General features: G+C 58.2%; 1 protein-coding gene across 3 annotated transcripts; it reads right to left on the reverse strand.

Annotated features, from left to right (window-relative positions):
- Window positions 1–10: 10 nt before the first annotated feature.
- Window positions 11–14,700, reverse strand: TNS2 (tensin 2). Of its 3 annotated transcripts, none has more exons than XM_011375846.2 (29): window positions 14,402–14,700; window positions 11,622–11,730; window positions 11,098–11,135; window positions 10,163–10,201; window positions 9,814–9,852; window positions 9,603–9,652; window positions 9,210–9,381; window positions 8,878–8,928; window positions 8,445–8,567; window positions 8,295–8,359; window positions 7,363–7,446; window positions 6,706–6,818; window positions 6,541–6,601; window positions 6,202–6,277; window positions 5,835–5,964; window positions 5,684–5,749; window positions 5,501–5,614; window positions 4,113–5,324; window positions 3,822–3,972; window positions 3,125–3,714; window positions 2,904–2,993; window positions 2,443–2,568; window positions 2,147–2,239; window positions 1,955–2,032; window positions 1,705–1,782; window positions 1,103–1,271; window positions 944–1,012; window positions 775–804; window positions 11–642 (listed from the first exon to the last, which is right to left on the reverse strand). In XM_011375846.2, the coding sequence occupies exons 1-29, from the start codon at window positions 14,486–14,488 to the stop codon at window positions 504–506; spliced, it is 4,242 nt and encodes a 1,413-aa protein (XP_011374148.1). In that variant the 5' UTR covers window positions 14,489–14,700; the 3' UTR covers window positions 11–503. The 3 variants fall into 3 exon arrangements, with proteins under 3 accessions (XP_011374148.1, XP_011374150.1, XP_011374149.1); XM_011375848.2 differs by lacking the exon at window positions 14,402–14,700 and adding an exon at window positions 14,126–14,395; XM_011375847.2 differs by lacking the exon at window positions 14,402–14,700 and adding an exon at window positions 13,401–14,098.
- Window positions 14,701–16,598: the final 1,898 nt, after the last annotated feature.

The following is a 16,598-nucleotide window of genomic DNA, read 5'->3' on the forward strand; positions in this document are numbered from 1 at the left end:
CAGCTCCAACTAAACATTATAGAAATTCTTTATTATTAGACAAAAATAGACTCTTTTTTCCCCCTTTTTCATGTGATCTCACTCTGATCTCTCTGTTCAGAGGGGAAGGCAGAGGAGGGAGTGTGTTGCTTCCCACACCTCTCTGCCCTCTCCTTGCCTTCTGGGACCTGCAGCTGGGTGGAGCTGGCTCCTCTCCAGGGCTGATGTTCTTGTGCAGGTAGGGCTGTCCTGATCCCCTCCAGAGCTCAATAGCTGATGCCTCCTCACCCTTCACATGCCCATCTCTGCCATCTCACGTGCAAGGTCATCTCACTGCCCATCCACTTAGCTTAGCAGGCTGGGGGCGGGGAAGGAGAGCAGTGTCCCAGGCTCATGCCCACTCCCCATTCCTAAAGGAGGGGGCCAGCTCCCGGGTCTCCTGGGTCTAGGCCAGGGGAAGTGAGGGCTGTGGGGTGCTGGGAAGGGTGCAGTGTTGATGTGGGCTCCGAGCTTGTGGCCTTCCTTCATTTTCTCTGTCCCAGTAGAACTTTGGTGATGAAGGTGACAATGGCACCTGCAGGCTGATCTGGGTCAAGCTCTGCAAAGAGGTGACACACATTCTCCCAGGGACTTCCCGGTTTCTTGGCTACGAAACCAAAGATCCTAGAGGCACAAAAGCAGGGTAGGGAGGGGGCTCAGCACCCCTTTCACAGGGGACTGCAGAGCCAGGGTTGGGGAGAAAGGAGGTGCCTCGATCCCGTGGAGGGAAGAGATTGTGCCCATGGAAAGGCTTACTTGGAGGTGGTCCCATCAGGGTTGGTCCATCTGCAGAAGGAAAAGAACTGTGAAGGAATGTACCCCAGGAAGTAGCTACTGAATGAGGAGCTACAGCAGGAGACTGGTCTATGGGGCCTGATGGGCCACGGTGGGGCTATAGGAGGAAAGGGCTGGGAGGGAGGGTCACCTCCGGTCCTGAGGATCAGTGCTGGAGAAGGTGATGCTGTTCACTGGATAATGGCGGCGAAAGAAGAGCCTGTGAAGGAAAGATCAGGGTAACGCCCAGAAATTGGAGCCCCTGGGGCCTAAGCTTGGGGTTTCCCAAGGGCTCAGAACACATACTCACTTCCTTTGGTTGTCTGTCAATGTAATGCCCTGGGCTGAGACCTTGAAGTGGACAATGGCTGGTGTTGGGCGGGGGCTGCAGCTCAAAGCTGCAGAGCTGGCCCGGGCCACTGCCTGGGGGCCAGTCAGTGACTCAGTCTCCACTGAGGTCAGGTAGAGCACACTGCAGGCTACGGGGGCAAGAAGTGTGTTGGGGGGATCCTTTGCCAGACCCCAGATCTGTCTCCCCCTAGTGCTCCCACACCACCAGCTCTTGCACTTTCTCCTGCTAACACTGCTCAAAATGCATTAGAATTACATAGGTAACCTGTGAAAAAGGCAGATTCTATGAATCCCCCAGACCTAGTCAGAAATGCTAGAAGGAGGCCTGAGAATCTGTATTCTAACAAGTCCCCTCTCCAGGATTCTCATTTTTATAATGAGAATCTGAACTGAGGACCCCCTTTTTCATACCCTACAAATATTAGGCTCCCCCTGCCTTCATGGGTTAAAAGCATCTGTCAGGGCCCACCCACCCCAAGGCCTTTCAGTGCTCTATGCCTATATCTGCAGTGCCCCGCTTGGTGCCCAGAGAGAGGGAAGGGTGGAGAGAGAAGCCCCTACCAGCGCCCTGACGCAGGAGGTCTGCCGCTGTGCTCATGTTGGGGGGCACTGGGGCTTCTGGGGCCTCATCCAGAGGATCTAAGGGAAATGAGGGCCAACAGAGCAGGTCAGTAGAGAGGAGCATTCCCTAGGAGCTGGAGAAGTCCCTCTGCCATCCCAAGGAAAAGCAGGCTGGGAACCAGGACCCTGGATTCTGTCTTTGGCTGCAGTGGAGAGGGATAGGTGAGAACAGAGATGATAAAACACCCACCTTTACTGGGAATGCGCAGGCAGCAAGGCAGAGACAGCGGGGAGATAGAGTGCTGGGAGACCAGAGCGGACAGGCTGCCTACAGTGAAAGGTGAGAAACATCCTGAGGTGCCCAGCTTTCTCGCCAACTTCCTCAGATCCCTTGGCCTCCCTAAACAAACCCAGTATAGCCTCCCCAGCCCCTGCTTCTCACCAAAGTAGGGCTCACTGGGACAGCCCTTTATCTTCACCCCTTTGGGCCCAGTCTCAATGAGAAAATGGCGGACCAGCTGTTCCAAAGGGTCCCCTGAGAGGCCAGGAAAGGAGAGAATGGCTTTATCAGATTCCAAGTTCCCCTGTTCTCCCGTTCTCTGGGAATCTTTCCAGAGCAGGAGAGTCACTTCCTGTTCCTCCCCACCAAGTGGGATGACCTACCCCCACCTTCCTTGTTTTGCCTCTGTCCCTGCCCCACTCCACTCCCCTTTTCCCTCAGGTTTGGGCCTCCTGTACCTTTCCAGGGCTGAGCACTGGGTGGGGGTGTAGCCACCTTGAGTGCCAGCCCATAGGCTCCTTGGAATGAATGACTGTCTCTGATCAGGAAGGCCCCAGGGTCCTTGTCCTTCAGCAGGGCGATGGCTGGGGGAGGCAGGAGGAGCAGTTTGCACAGTGGCTGACTGAGCCTCACGTAGCCCCACTGCTCTGCTAGACAGCTCCCCAGGCCATTCGCCCTAACAGCTGTGATGGTGTTGGGCATCTGAGTACAGAACTTTAGCATTAACAGGGCACTGACAATGGAGTCTAAACCACCTTGGGACCAGAGCCAAGAACCACCTGCTAGAGAGAGGCTCGGCCTAGAGTAAACGCCGAGACGGGGAGGAGGCAGCAAGGGCGTCAGCTAGAAGGCTGGACTGGGTCCAAAGCCCAGATAGAGCCCTAGAGGGTGGGAGGGGTGGGGCAGGCTGGCTTCTCACCTTGATCACGGGACAGGTGTGGCTTGTACCAGAACTTGGACGTATCCTGGACAAACTTGACATTGCTCTGGCTCTCTTGCATGGGGGGGTCTAGGACAGGGAGGGAGTGAGTTTGGCCCCAGGGGTGCCCAGTCACCACACCATGCCTCTCTCTGGGAAAAAGGGTTCTCTCAAGGTGGCTCCCCTTCCCACCCTCTCTCCCTCCCTCAAGGTCTTTATACCTGGGGGGTGGGGGACATTATCTGGGAGCTGAGGTGCAAAGGTGACGTGGTGACTGGTGCTTCTGGCTGGTGGTGATGCCTGCTCTGGGCCCCAGGGGCCTGGTTGTTGTCCAGGCCCCGGCAGGTGGCGCTTCTCAGGAAGTGGGGGCTGGGTAGGGCCACTGATATCATAGGATGCAGCCAGGGGGAAGGCAGGAGTGGGTGAGCTCTGAGGTGGCTCTGGGCTGGCCACAAGCCAAGGCATCTGGGTAGGCACAGGGGTGAGCGGGGACCCATCTGGGCTGTCTGGGGGGTCACGAAGGCCCTGCCAGGGGGCATGGCGGAGGCCAGGCAGTGTGGTGGGCACAGGACCCCTTGGACTGGCACTGTCAGAGCGGCCCCCCGGGCTCCTCTCTTGAGGCCAGTCATTGGGCGAGCTGGCCGAGGAGGTTGGGGAGAAGGGGCTAGGCGCTGGAGGCTCAAGTCCACTTCTTGCTGGCAGCTCAGCAGCCTTTTCAGTGCCTCCCTGAGATACAGGTGATAAAGCCCCACCAGGACTAAGTCTCTGAGTGGGTACCAAGGTGGGGGACCTGGTGTCCTGCCGTCGGGCACTGTAAAAAGGAGGGCAGGTGGTCAGCAGGGCCTCAGAGCCCCCATTGTGAGCTGTTCCCCACCCCTAGCCTTCAGTGCCTGCTTGGGCAAGGAGGTACCTGCCTACCTTTCTTTGCCCTGAACTGGGCTGCTGGTATGCAGGGGTGTAGAGGGACCAGACAACTCTGAAGAGGCACTGCACTGGGCATCTCGGGGAGACCGAGGCAGGGTACTGTGCCCACTGGGTCCCTCCCTCCAGGACACTGGCTCAGGTGACTCTACAGGGAAGGGGAGAAGAGAGGCTGTAAGTCAGGAACAGGCCTTCTGTATGGTTTAGCTCTTTCTCACTCTGTGCCTTCCCCACCATCCTCCAGGACCCTCCTCTGCCCTGGGCACTCCCCGCCCCAGTGCCCCTTACCTGCAGATGTCAAGGGTCCTGCTGGGGCTAGGTGCCCAGGCAGCGGATACCTGTCCCCTCCCTCCTCTGCAGGGATCTCGTAGCTCAGCTTCCTGGATGGTGGGTAGGGAGGGCTGCCCGGGGAAATGGAGCCAGCCCGTGGGGAGTGGGCACTAGGGCTGGGATACCCTCTGCCCTCACCTGGAGACCCACAGCTGTGAGGCACCCGGCCATATGCTGGGCAGTAACTGGGAACTGCTCCTCCGTAGCCATATGTCACAAGAGCAGGGTAGCCTGGATGCCCATACCTGCCTTCAGGGCACATGGCGTAGGAGCAGCCCTCATGCCCTTCCTCGCCTGCCTTGGGTGGCTTCAGGCAGCTGTAGTCAGGCATTGGGACATGGTGATGCCCGCAGGCCGGCACCAGCAGGGGCAGTGGGTGCCCAGACCGTACTGGGTGTAGGAGAGACTTGCCAGCCTCACTCACCCACCCCTCTCCAGCCTCCCTCTCCAGTCGAAGCCCATATAGGGCTGTCGTGGGTAGAGCCAGCTTCTCCTCACAGGCAGGGCAGGAGCATAGGGCAGGCAGCCCAGGGTCCTCCAGGATCATCACCTCCCGGTAGCCAGGGGAGCGGTAGCTGAAGTCCCCACTGGCCGGTTTCCCCGGCTCAGGGGGGTAGGGGTATGGCCCCTCGGACAGTGATCGGCAGAGGCGCCGCTTCTCCACAGAGGCCTCGGCATAGCCCTGGGTGGGCCCCTCATAGCCCCCATAGGCCAGCCGCCGCCTCTCCAGGGTTCCCTCTGGCCGGTAGTAGCCCCCATTGGGGACCCCAAAGGGTTCTCGGTAACCCTGGCGGCAGGAGCAGTGACGGCTGAGGGCAGGTCTGTGGCCTGAATATGTTCCAAGGTGGGCACCTCCACCCATGGCGGGCTGCTCTTCGTCATCCAGGATAGCTGTCTCGCGCCCAGCCCCCCGGCCCCCGCTGGCCACTCCACAGCCTCCCAGGAGGCGATCTAACTCCTGCCGCTCAGCAGCCGTTGGGGGTGGCCGGCCAGGGGACTCTGTGGCTGGCTCCGTGGTCAGTGTGGATGAATGGCCAGAGTCGCTGCTGACAGACAGCAGTGGGGGTGGGGGTGGCTCTGGAGGGGGTGCTGGTGGGGTCTGGCGGGGGGCTCGCTGCACCTGGGCATAAGGACTGCCATCTAGGGGGCCACAGGTATGGGTCAGGGAGCCTGAGTGGGGAGAGGATCAGGGAGGGGGAGCAGGCAGAGAAAAGAGAGAGAATTAATGAGAGGGGACAGTGCTGGAGACTCCGGCTCAGGGGGTGTCTTTTGGGAGGTAGGTCTGCCTGGGGAGGAAGGACTGTGCCCCCCAAACCTTCCACCACCCCTGGGCCTGCTGCACACACCATCCACACTGTCCTCATGGTGCTGGTTGAAGTTCTCATAGGAGTCCCAGCGCACAGCGGGCTCTGTGGTGTTGTAGTCAACAGTGACCGAGGGGTCATTCCGTGGGGTATTGCCTGCGGAAGGCCCAGGTGGTGAGGAGCAGGGAGACAGCCTTCAGCCCCAACCCCAGGCCCTGCTCTTACCTTTGATCTTCTCGGGGCTGGAGGAGAAGACAAACTCCACTGAGGCTTGGAAGGGGAATCTCTCATCTGTGAGGAATGGACAATGAGAAGCCAGGTCCCCTGCCTGCCCTCACCTGGGCTCCAGGCCCGACACAACTTGTCTCTAACTCACCAGTCCAGGCCTCATCCAGCTGGTCCTTGGGAAAGGTGAGCCGTGATCCATGGATGGTGCATGTGTGGAACTGGACTCGGAACACAAGGGTCCGGTCTGTCCCCCGGCCACCCTTGTGATAGCATGTCACCTGGGAGAGGGAGACTGGGATCGGGCCCTCATGTCTACTTACGCTTTCTCGGTGCTTCCACTCTGGGGACCGTCTGGCCACAGCTCTGCCCTGCTTCCACCTCAAGATGACCCCCATCTAGGGGAGTCCTTTTTCACTCTCTAATCTGGCTTGAATTTATGATTCACCGGAGATGGCGAGACAACACCAGCCCCTACCCCATACCTAAGACTCCCCTTGTTGCCAAGGCCCCCTCACCATGATGTCGCCTTTGAGGAGGAGGGCTGGCTCCAGGCTGATGCAAAGCTGCTGAGGACCAGGGCCAGCAATATGACTGTGGAAGAGAGGAGAAGGCAGAGCTGAATCAGGGGTAGCTGTGAAGAGTCAGGAGGGAGCTGGGAGATGGGAGTCTGAGCCCTGAGTGAGAGACCTTTAGCTGAACCTCAGCTTCCCCTTCTGTAAAATGGATTCCATGGTGGTTTAGTTTTCAGGTTCAGAGGCTGGAGCTGGAGGCCCAAGTATCTGAGAAAGCTGGAGAAAAAGGACTCCAGGGAGCAGGGGCCCAGGGGAGCAGGGGCCTGGGAACACAGCACTCACTAGATTCCAGATGTGTAGACAAGCTGCATGGACTGGTAGATCTTGAGGAAGGGCTGGAAGCCTGAGTTGGGGGGATGGGGAGGGGCAAGAAGAAGGCACATGAGGGGTGCTGAGTGGAGGGGGTGGGGGATAGCTCCTCATGGAGTAGCTCCCAGGTGGACTCACCTGTGCCAGGTTCAAAGGCTGGCAGCATGGGCATGAGCACATAGTGCAGGAAGAGAGGGCTACTGTTCATTCTGATGGAGCCAGACAGCAGACCACTGAAGTAGCTGATATATCTGGTGGGGGGTATATCAAGGAAAACATAAGCCCCTTCCTCTGGAGGTCCCCTTGTATCATTTCAACTGTGTACAACCCCCACTCACACTTGGAAGGGCTGCCCTTCTCCTCAGTACTTCCTTCTTTTTGCAGCCAGAAAGTTCTTCCTTGTATCTAACCTCAATTTTTCTTGCTGCATCAAAGGTTTTGTACTTGTTGCCCGCTTTGCCCAGAATGCTCTTCCCCCAGACCTTTGTCTTACAGAGGCAGGCCCTGACCGTCTGGCAAGTCTCTCTACCAAAAGACAGCTTTATTTTCCTCATAGCACTTGTCATCATCCAAATGATCTTGTCTATTTGTCACAGGTTTCTTGCCTTTTACACTACTAGAATGTAAGCGCCATGAGAGCAGGGACCTTGTTTATCCTGAATTCTCAGCACTTGGCACAGTGCCTGGCATATCAGAAGTGCACCATGAAGGTGTGCTATGTGAATGAGAAAAACTTGGCCTTGGTAGCCATGGAGGGAGCTGCTCCACCAGCCCATCCCCACCCATGCTACTCACCGGCGCTGGGAGGGCTGCAGCTCTGTGGCCACCTTGTCCTCACAGAACTTCCGCATAGTAAGAGTGGCCAGCGCCTGGTCTGCCCTGAGAAAAGTGGAGGCAGTTCAGGGGATGAGGACCTGGCCTCATCCTGGACTCCCATCCCTAAGCTCCAGGGGAGAGATGAGAGGGGCGACCCTCCCCCAAGTCTAGAGGAAGTCTAGAGTTGTGGTAAAGAGAACTAGAAACCCATGTAAAGTCACTTTACTAGTTGTTGGACCTCAGGCAATTGTACCCTGAACTTTAGTTTCCTCATCTGTAAAATGGGGCAATAAGACCATGTTATGGGTTGAATTGTGTCCCCCCAAAGATATGTACCTCAGAATGTGACCTTATTTGGAAATAGGGTCGTTGCAGTTGTAATTAGTTAAGATGTCATACTGGAGTAGGGTGAGCCCTTAATCCAATATGATTGGTGTCCTTAGAAGAAGAGAAGAGACACAGACACACAGACACACAGGAAGACGGCCATGTGACGACGAAGGCAGAGATTGGAGTGATGCAGCTGCAAGCCAAGGAGCATCGAGGGTTGCTAGCCACCACCAGAAGCCAGGAAGAGGCAAGGAAGGATTCTATCCATAGTCTCAGAGGGAGTGCAGCTCTGCTGACACCTCAATTTTAGACTTCTAGCCTCCAGAACTGAGACAATTAATTTCTGTTGTCTTAAGCCACTTAGTTTGTGGCGCTTTGTTACAGCAGCCCCAGGAAACTACTATGGATCACCTGCCAGGAACTGTGGTGAGGTACAAGTGAGGAAAAGGAGGTGGCAATGTCAAGTTTATAGTAAATGGCTCTCTGAACACAGAGGTGGGCTTCAGGGGAGATGGGTTCCTCAAGGACCAGCTAGAGGAAGGGCCATTGAGGAAGGGGACACTTGGGCGGGGAAGCCTCACCCTGCAGAGATCTTGCTGTAGTGCATGTAGGCAGAGACAATGACCCCGAGCTTGCTCTTGCTCCCCTGAGGATAGAGACAGGGATGGAGGGCCTGCTGGGGCCCCAGGCTGAGGGCGCCCCAGCCCTGGAAACCCAAGGTCCCAGCCCACCTTGCAATATAGTACGACCACATGCTGTGGGTCAGCACTGAGCCAGGTCTCCATGGCTTTGCAGATGGAACACAGCTTGTCCAGCGGGGGTGCGTGCAGCTCAGGCCAGCCAAAGTCCTGGACCTGGGGAGGAGAGTGCAGGGGCGGAACTGGGGGTGGGGGCCATAAGTGAAGAGAAATGGATGAAAAAGGGACAGGGTGTAGCGGTCTGGGGCGAGGTCAACCTATTGGCTGTCCACAACATCCTCAACACTTTCCTCACTTTTACAATGGGTCCATACCTGCTGCACCATGCTTTGGGGTGTCTCAAGTATATGGCATATGGGAAAGTTCTTAATAGTGAAGAAGATGCCAAATGCTACTATTAATAACGAGGAAGCTGGGGGCTTCTGGGTGGGAGTGATTCGGGGTAACGGCTTTAATCCTTTCCTACCTTGGGGTTTAGGCGAGTCAGATCATGTCTTTTCTCTGAAAGGTTGAAGAGCTGCAAGAAATTGGGGGGCTTTAGATGGAAGTGACCTCAAGAAGCGAGGCACGGCGATGCGTGGAGGTGGCGTCACCCACTGTGACCCTAAGTCTTTCTTCAAAATGAGGAAGTTGCTAAGGCCTTGCCCAGCAGTGGCAGCCCGATGGTCTTCGCTCCCAGGCGGTATCCCCTGCACCTCCGGGCCCCGCCTCCGAGGGTTTGACGTCAGCGGGTAGCCAGGGCCCATCTGGATCTCCCAGGTCTCTCATTAGCTGATTGCGGCAGGCCCCGCCCCTCACCAGGTACTTGTCACGGTGCTTGGACTGCAGCACGTGAGCCAGCTCACGCAGGTGGCCTCGGTGTCGCTGCTCGTCGGGCCGTGCAGGGAAGGCGGCAGCCAGTATCCGCTCAGTCACATAGGTGAGGTCCAGGTCCCAGCGGCGCTCCATGAGCGGGTCCAGGCTGAAGCTCCTGGGAAGAGAAGCCTGCGTAAGAAACGGAGGGGGCGGGCTCCCGGAGGGGTCTGGTATAATGGAAGAGTGTCTGGACCGCGGCAGGTGAGGCCTCCCGGGTCCCGAAAATGAATGGAATCGTCTGGGAGGGGAGGAGGGCTGTCCCAGAGAACTTCTTTGGGGGAGTGTGAGAACCACGGAAAGGGCTCATGTGGGATCACTCCCGGGGCCCTCACTTACCTGGGCAGAGTGCTGCGCTGCTTTGAGTGGTTCAGAGACTTGGTGGATCCCTGGTGGATAACATGAGATGATGCGCATCTCTTGGGGTGCCCCCCGCCCCACCACTCTAGGCTCCCCACTCCAGAGTTCCATGAACTTTTGTCCCCAGAAGGAACCTAGGTCCTTATTCCCAGAGCTACCTTCTTTCACCCCTTCTCCAGCATCACCTTACCAGGTGCTCTATGCGCCGCACGGGGGCCGTGTTTCTCCGCTAGAGGGAGATGGGGGCGGAAAAGGGAGTGGTTAGGGCAGGGGCAAGGACCAGTGTGGTTCTGGGGATAATGGAGACAGCCTGCCAGTGTCCCTTGTGAGGGTTGTATTGGGCCAGGGGAGAAGAATTCTAGTCTCAGCAGGTCCAGAGGACAAGAAGAACAGAGGGCCCAGACGTATTTTCCCTTTCCCTCAGGCTGACCAATATCCACAGCAGTCCATTCAAGGTAACCTCCCGCTCCCCGCCCCCAACCTTTGGACACCGAAGCCAGGTTCCTTGCCTCCCCCACCTCATCCCAGAGCACACTCACCAGCTCTGCAGGAGGCAAGGCCTGACAGGACGAAGTCACCTGAAAGAAGACCCGAGTGAGAGCCTAAGCTCCTGGTGAAATGGGCTCTCCTGGACTCGAGGATGGGGCCACCCCTCAGTTTCAGCAAGAAGGTGGAGGGGCTGTCAGGAGATGGGCACAGGCTCCAGCTGAGGTTCCTCTATTTAAGGGAGCCTCCCCTCTGGCCTCTCGATCCCCCACACCCCCACGCCCCCTACTTGTTGCTCTTGGCTCTTAGCCCCATGCCCACACAGACCCCCATTCATCCAGCTACAGGGCAGGAGTTATATATAGAGCCATACAGGCAGTCCATGGCCAGGGACGGACACTGGCCTCTTTCACCATTAGACCCCGCCCTTGGGTACAGAGCTCCCCAAAGCCAGCTCCAAGGTCCTGGGAACCCCTGCACTGCAGGAAGAGGACCAAAGAACCTCCTCATGATGGGGCTCGCAGGTCCCCAGTTGACAATGGGGACAAGCTGATGTCCACAGCTTGTACCTTCTGCCCAGCCTCTCCAGGGCCCAGGATGAGACCCACCCAGGCATCCTGAGGCCCCTTCCCCAGAGGGAAGGCACAGCCCATCCGGCGGCCCAGTCTCTGAAATCCTGCTCCCCTACCCACCCACTCCACCCTTCCTCCTCCTCATTCTCCTCCTCTTCCCCACCCCCACCCTCTCGCCAGCTGCAGCCTGGGCACAGCACCAAGACAAACGCTGTCGCTGTCTCGTCCACTCGCCTGGGCCAGCCCTCCAGGGGGTGGAGTAGGGTGGTTCTTAAAGGGCCCAGTGCAGCACCCTCTCCCATGCCAGCAGGGGTTCTCCAATGATGAAAGGAGTGGAGGGTTGATGCCAGTGTAGCTAGAGAACCCTGATTCAGAGGAAGAAAGGACCCGGTCTCCCTCCCCCACCTGATACTCACCTTTGCTTCACATTTTCTGTGTGTGGCCACCTTGCAGACTAGAGGAGGGTGGGAGGAAGAGGGGTTAGCAGGGGTCTATAGGGACAGCAGAAGAGGTGGCCCTCTCCCATCTCTCCAGGCCCTAGAACCAGACCCTGGGACTTCCAGGACTGCATTGAGATGGGGTGAGGGAACAGGGGCAGAGAATGGTAGTGGGGTACTACTTCCCAGGCCAGGATGGGAGAGAGCCAGGATAATGTTCTAGGGTAGGTGGGGGTGATGAGGAAGGGGGTGAGAAAAGCCACCAGTCACAGGTCAGGGTGGGAAGGTGTTGGAGAGTATTGGGTCTCCTTTTTGCTGAGAGTGTCTGTCATGGAGAGCAAGAGCTGTTTGGAACGGAAGCAGCTGCCTCTCTGCTCTCATGTTGCCCAGTCAAGGGGCGGCACGCACATTATGGTTTATGTTCTGTGCATCTGCCAGCTGGAGTTGTGTGACACAGTCATGCTGGGTGAAGGCTCTCAGAGTCACAGAACAGGGTGCCTCACCTTTGCACGAGACGCCCGTCCCATCGATGGTCACCTTACACACTGCACAGACTGGCGGTTTCTTCCGGAAAACCTTCTCCCGGAAGCTATGCGGCTCAGCTTTCCTAGGCTGGGTGAAGGGACAGACACAGACAGAGGTGTCCATTCCCAGCCAGCCCGTCTCTGGGACTGGGCCAAGATCTTAGGACTATACTGGTTCCTTTCTTCCTCCATCCCAATTAAAGTCCCCAAACTTGTAGGACACACTTGGCTACAGCTGTTTCCGGCCAGTTGTGGGGCCTGTCCTCTACAGTGCATGGAATCTGGCCCCTTGTGTCACTGTCACTGGGTCGTTTCCTCCCCAAGGGATCTCTTAGACCCCTCATGTGGCCCTGGCGTGTGACACCCTTGTGGTCACTGCCACCCCAAACCCGAGAGATTTCCTCCTGGTAGGGGTGCTCTCTAACTCTCTTCTATGGGGTTCTGTTTCTCCTCCCATCTTGCCTTCCTCAGATGGGGGCCCATGTACACAGTGAGCAGCAGGGGGTCCAGAAATGAATGTAGGATGTCAGTCACGTAGCACCAGACTGACCTGGCAGGGAGTGGCCTCAGCCAGCTCTGCTCCCCTGACTCCTGCTGTCCCCATGCTCTAGGCAGCTGACATTCCCTCCCCTTCCCAGAACATGTTTACTCATTGTGCATTGAGGCGGCAGGCAGCAGTTGTGTAAGGAGGCGGGTGGTAATACTGAAAGGAGAGGCAGAGGCATGACATCGGGGAAAATATTGAGCTGCCTCGCTACTTACTTCTGGCTGTAGGGAACACCCCATTGTTTGAGGAAGGTCAAGTGGGATTTCAGCATTGAATGGGGGAAGGGAGTGGACCAGATGCTGTGTTGGGACCCTTCCCACCCAGAGGTGCAGTGAAGCAGGAGGCTGGGATGCTCGCTGTGGCCCAGGCCTCCTCCTACTGTCTCATCCCTCCCACTGTGGTTCACTCCTCCCATCCTGTCTGGGGACCATTTACCTCCTTGCCTCCTCTCTCTTTTACCCATTTTTCTCCTCCTCTGGAGTTCAAATTCCTGCCCCATGCCCCTTCTATAGTATTGTTTCATGTTGCCCTGAGCTGCCGCTTTTGGGGTAAGACTGAGAAAATGTGGAGAAAGGGAGTGATGGGGCCTCTAGGCCTCCCAGCATGGGGACCTAGGCAGTACCTCTGGTCTCTTGGCTGTCCATCCCTGAAGCAGCTGGATTAAACCAGTAGCTGAACTCTCCTGGGCTGGATCAACCTTGCCAGACCCACTAGGAAACTTGGGTACAACTAGTATGAACAGCATACACGGATGATGTCAGCGGAAAGCAAACCCCCAGTGTCTAAGGCACTCCTGAGACCTGGCCACCTCTTTTCTTTCCTTCACCAACCCCTCCCCATTTCCCCCAAACCTCTTGGCTCAGGGAAGGCGCCTGATCTCTTAGCCCTGCTCTGGGGATCCAGGATGGTATCCGGAAAGGTCCTACAATGAAGTATACCTGGAAGGTATATGGGGGGCCAGGACCGTGAGGGTTGGCCTGGGCTAGGGCAGGGAGGTTATAGAGGAGCCAAAACAGACGCCAGGTTCTGCTCTAACCCAAACTTCTGCTGCTCACACCACAGCCCTGGCAACCTCAAAGGGGCAGAATGAGGGGGATGCAGGGCAAAGGGAGAAGGCTGAGGGGGAGGGTCTGGCCTGAGTCTTGGACCCCTCCTCCACTGTCCACACCTCCACCCCGCCCCTCCTCTGCCCAGTTAGTGGGCACTCCTACCCTGCTGGTGGCCCGGCTGCTGTCCCTCCTCCCCAGGGCTCTGAGCAGCCTCTCCACGGGGCCGCTGGACTTCATGGTGTCCGGCTGGCTGAAGTGCTGGCCGTGGGGCCAGAACAATGCTGGGGCCTGGCCTGGGGCTTCCTGGAAGCAGCCTGGCGGAGGCAGCCGCTTCCCTTGGGTGGAGGGTAGGCTGTCTGGCTGGTGTGAGGAGAAGCCCAGCCCTGGAAGCGGAGGGGAGTACAGGCGGGAAGGAGGCAGGTCGCTGCTCCAGGAAGTGGGGTGGGGGAGGATGTGGGGGAGGCCAGGAGATCAGATTCCCAGGATCTACCCTGCTGGGAGTGTCAACCCCGCATCTTTTGCCCTCCACATCCCCTGCTCTGGAGCTGCCCCATGCCCAGGGATATACCTCATCCAGGGATCTGCAGGGATCCTGAGATCCAGTCACTAGTGGGGCAGGGCAGGGTGGGGGCAGGGTGGGAATTTAGGTCTCAGGGCAGGGCTCAAGGGCCAGCGGGGAACACCGTGTCCTGGCCAGGCCAGCCTCCCAGCCAGAACTCTCAGGCTCTCTGGGGACTTCCAGTGAGGACGGAGGGAAGCTAGGAGTCACTACTCCAGCCAGCCCAAGATCCGGAGTGTACCCTGAGGGTGAGGGAAAATGAGACTGAGGGCTAGCTTCCTGACTCAGTTTCACCGGTTGTGAAGTAGAAAAAGGAAAATGAGCTCACCTTTCCCCCTTCCCCCATTCACACTGGAAGGCAAATTCCAGCCAGATGACAGCTTTGCCCACAGGAGTGATCCATTCTGCCACAGCCCAAGGCATTTGAGGCCCTTCTCCTGAGAGCCCCCAGCTGCTCAGCTCCTGACAGTTCCCCACTCACTCATTTCCTGGGCTTGTTTCTTCCTGATATCTCAGATCCTTAGGCCTTCTTTAGAGCCCTGCCACTTCGGCCCTCCACCCCAGGCCCTAGGGCTGCCTCCCTCCCCCAAAGCCTGAGTACTACCTTCATGGCTTTCCCAGTTCTGCTCTTCTTCCTTAGCAGCTGTTCCAGGACCTGAGGACTGGACAGGAGGTCCCCCTCCCAATGCATACTCTACCCCCCTCCGTGGGCCTCCTGCCTCCCTCCTGGGAACATGGCCAACTTCCTGTCCTGGGAGTCAAGGGAAAGAGGTGGATTGGGGCCTTGGAAAGGGGGGTAGTAATCTTCCGAAGATATAAGGGGTTAATGGCCTGGGGGTCCTCAGCCCCAAGCCTTGGACAGCAGACCCTTGAACTAGCTGTCACTTGAATGCACAAATATGCCCCCCCCTCATTTGCATGGTGTTTACTGAATGTCCCAGAGCTCAGGCAACTCCCCCAGCAGGGCAGCTCCCACCAGGTCCTTAGATTTCCCTCTCCCTCCCTCATGCCCACGGAGCTGGTCTAATCTTGCCTTCTCTGGCATGAGCCCCCTTGTAAGAGTCTCACTCAGGACACTTCCCTGGACCTGCTTGAGCTGGGCCTAGCCTGAGGCTTCCCCTCTGAAGCACTAATTCTCCTTCCAGGTTAAGAAGTCTGTCCCCAGGGTACCTTGGCCAGAGGGAGGCATCTGTGTGGCGAAGCCTGGGCCCCTAGCCTGTAACTAGAGAGGGGCACTGGCTCTGCAACCCACTCCCACCCCACCAGCTCTGGCTGGTTCCCAGGACATTCCAGGCCCCTGGCCAGTGTGGGCAACTGGGCCTGGCCACGTCCAGTCCCCAGCCCTGCTGGGGAGAGGAGGGACACTGTAGTGGGATGGGTGCCTTTCTCTGCTCCTATTGCACATACCCTGACCCAGACCCCTCTAGCATGCTTCTTTCTACTCCGGCTGCCTCCAGAGGGGCTGAAAGCCCCCTCACCTAGCAGTCGCCCTCACCTGCAACAGGTCTGCAAACATCCTCTCTCGCTCTTCACCTGAGTGGCTCACTAACTACCCCCTGTGCTGGGTGGCTAGGGAAGCATGACTTTGAGTCCCTACTCTTTGGGGAACCTCTGAGGGAAGATGGAGATGGAAGAGCGCTGATCCCTCAGCGGGTGCTGAGAGGAAAAGTAGCTCATTGGGACAGGGCTGGGAAGGCATGGCCAGGCCCCCGGGGACCCTCACCCTCCTCCTGCCTGGAACATTCCAGAGCCTGTCAGCTTCTCCCCCAGCCTGGCCCCCTTACACTCCAAAGCCTCTGGTTTGTTTGGAGAAACCCCTCCACCCACACTCCCCCTTCCTGGAAATAGCTGTGGTTGGATGAGAGGCTGGGAGCCCGGCGCCACGGAGGAGGGGTGAGGCCCAGGGAAGAGCGAGGGAGGAAGGCGGGTATGTGGGTGTGCCCAGAGGGATCTGGAGAATTGAGAGTAGCCGCACAAGGGGGCCGAAGAGTGGGGCTGGAAAGTCGTATCAGCTTCATCTGTGCCTGCTTTCTGCCTCAGTTTCCCCAGATGTGAAGTAGAAAAGGAAAACCCTCACACGCACTTCCAGGCCAGGGCCTGCGAGCGCCGCCAGTGACGCCGGGCTCCAGGGCCTGCGTGCGCGGGAACATGCCCCGCGGCGCTCGAGGAGCGGCGCTCGGTGAGGGCGTGCGCGGGTGCGTGGCGAGACGGAGCAGTACCATGCCCAGGCGGCGTGTGCGCACCAGGACACGCGAAGCGTGACGGCCGTGACCGGAGTGTGACCGCGGCCTGCACCCCGCCCCCTAGTCACCTTCCCGGCTGCCAGCTATCCCAGCTCGCTTCGGCCCGCCGGATCTCCAATCCCCGACCCCCAGCCCCGGGGCTCCCGCCCCGCTCTCCCTCGAGCCCCGGCAGCCCCGCGCCCCCTGGCGACCGCCCCCGGCACTGCCCTCCGGCCGTGACGCACACGCCGTCGCCCTCCCGCCCCGCGCGTCGCAGCCACTCACCTGCGGTGGAGTAGGGTGGTTCTTAAAGGGCCCAGTGCAGCACCCTCTCCCATGCCAGCAGGGGTTCTCCAATGATGAAAGGAGTGGAGGGTTGATGCCAGTGTAGCTAGAGAACCCTGATTCAGAGGAAGAACGGACCCGGTCTCCCTCCCCCACCTGATACTCACCTTTGCTTCACATTTTCTGTGTGTGGCCACCTTGCAGACTAGAGGAGGGTGGGAGGAAGAGGGGTTAGCAGGGGTCTATAGGGACAGCAGAAGAGGTGGCCCTCTCCCATCTCTCCAGGCCCTAGAA

This window comes from Pteropus vampyrus, unplaced genomic scaffold, assembly GCF_000151845.1.
Source record: "Pteropus vampyrus isolate Shadow unplaced genomic scaffold, Pvam_2.0 Scaffold276, whole genome shotgun sequence".
Classification (NCBI taxonomy): domain Eukaryota; kingdom Metazoa; phylum Chordata; class Mammalia; order Chiroptera; family Pteropodidae; genus Pteropus; species Pteropus vampyrus.

Excerpts from the sequence above, each read along its gene's own strand:
- TNS2 (XM_011375846.2), bottom strand. The coding sequence starts at position 14,488 with ATGCATTGGGAGGGGGACCTCCTGTCCAGTCCTCAGGTCCTGGAACAG. Across the intron at positions 11,731-14,401 it reads GAACTGGGAAAGCCATGAAG|CCTAGGAAAGCTGAGCCGCA; the intron begins GTAGTACTCAGG and ends CCCTTCACCCAG. Across the intron at positions 5,750-5,834 it reads GCTGGATGAGGCCTGGACTG|ATGAGAGATTCCCCTTCCAA; the intron begins GTGAGTTAGAGA and ends CATTCCTCACAG.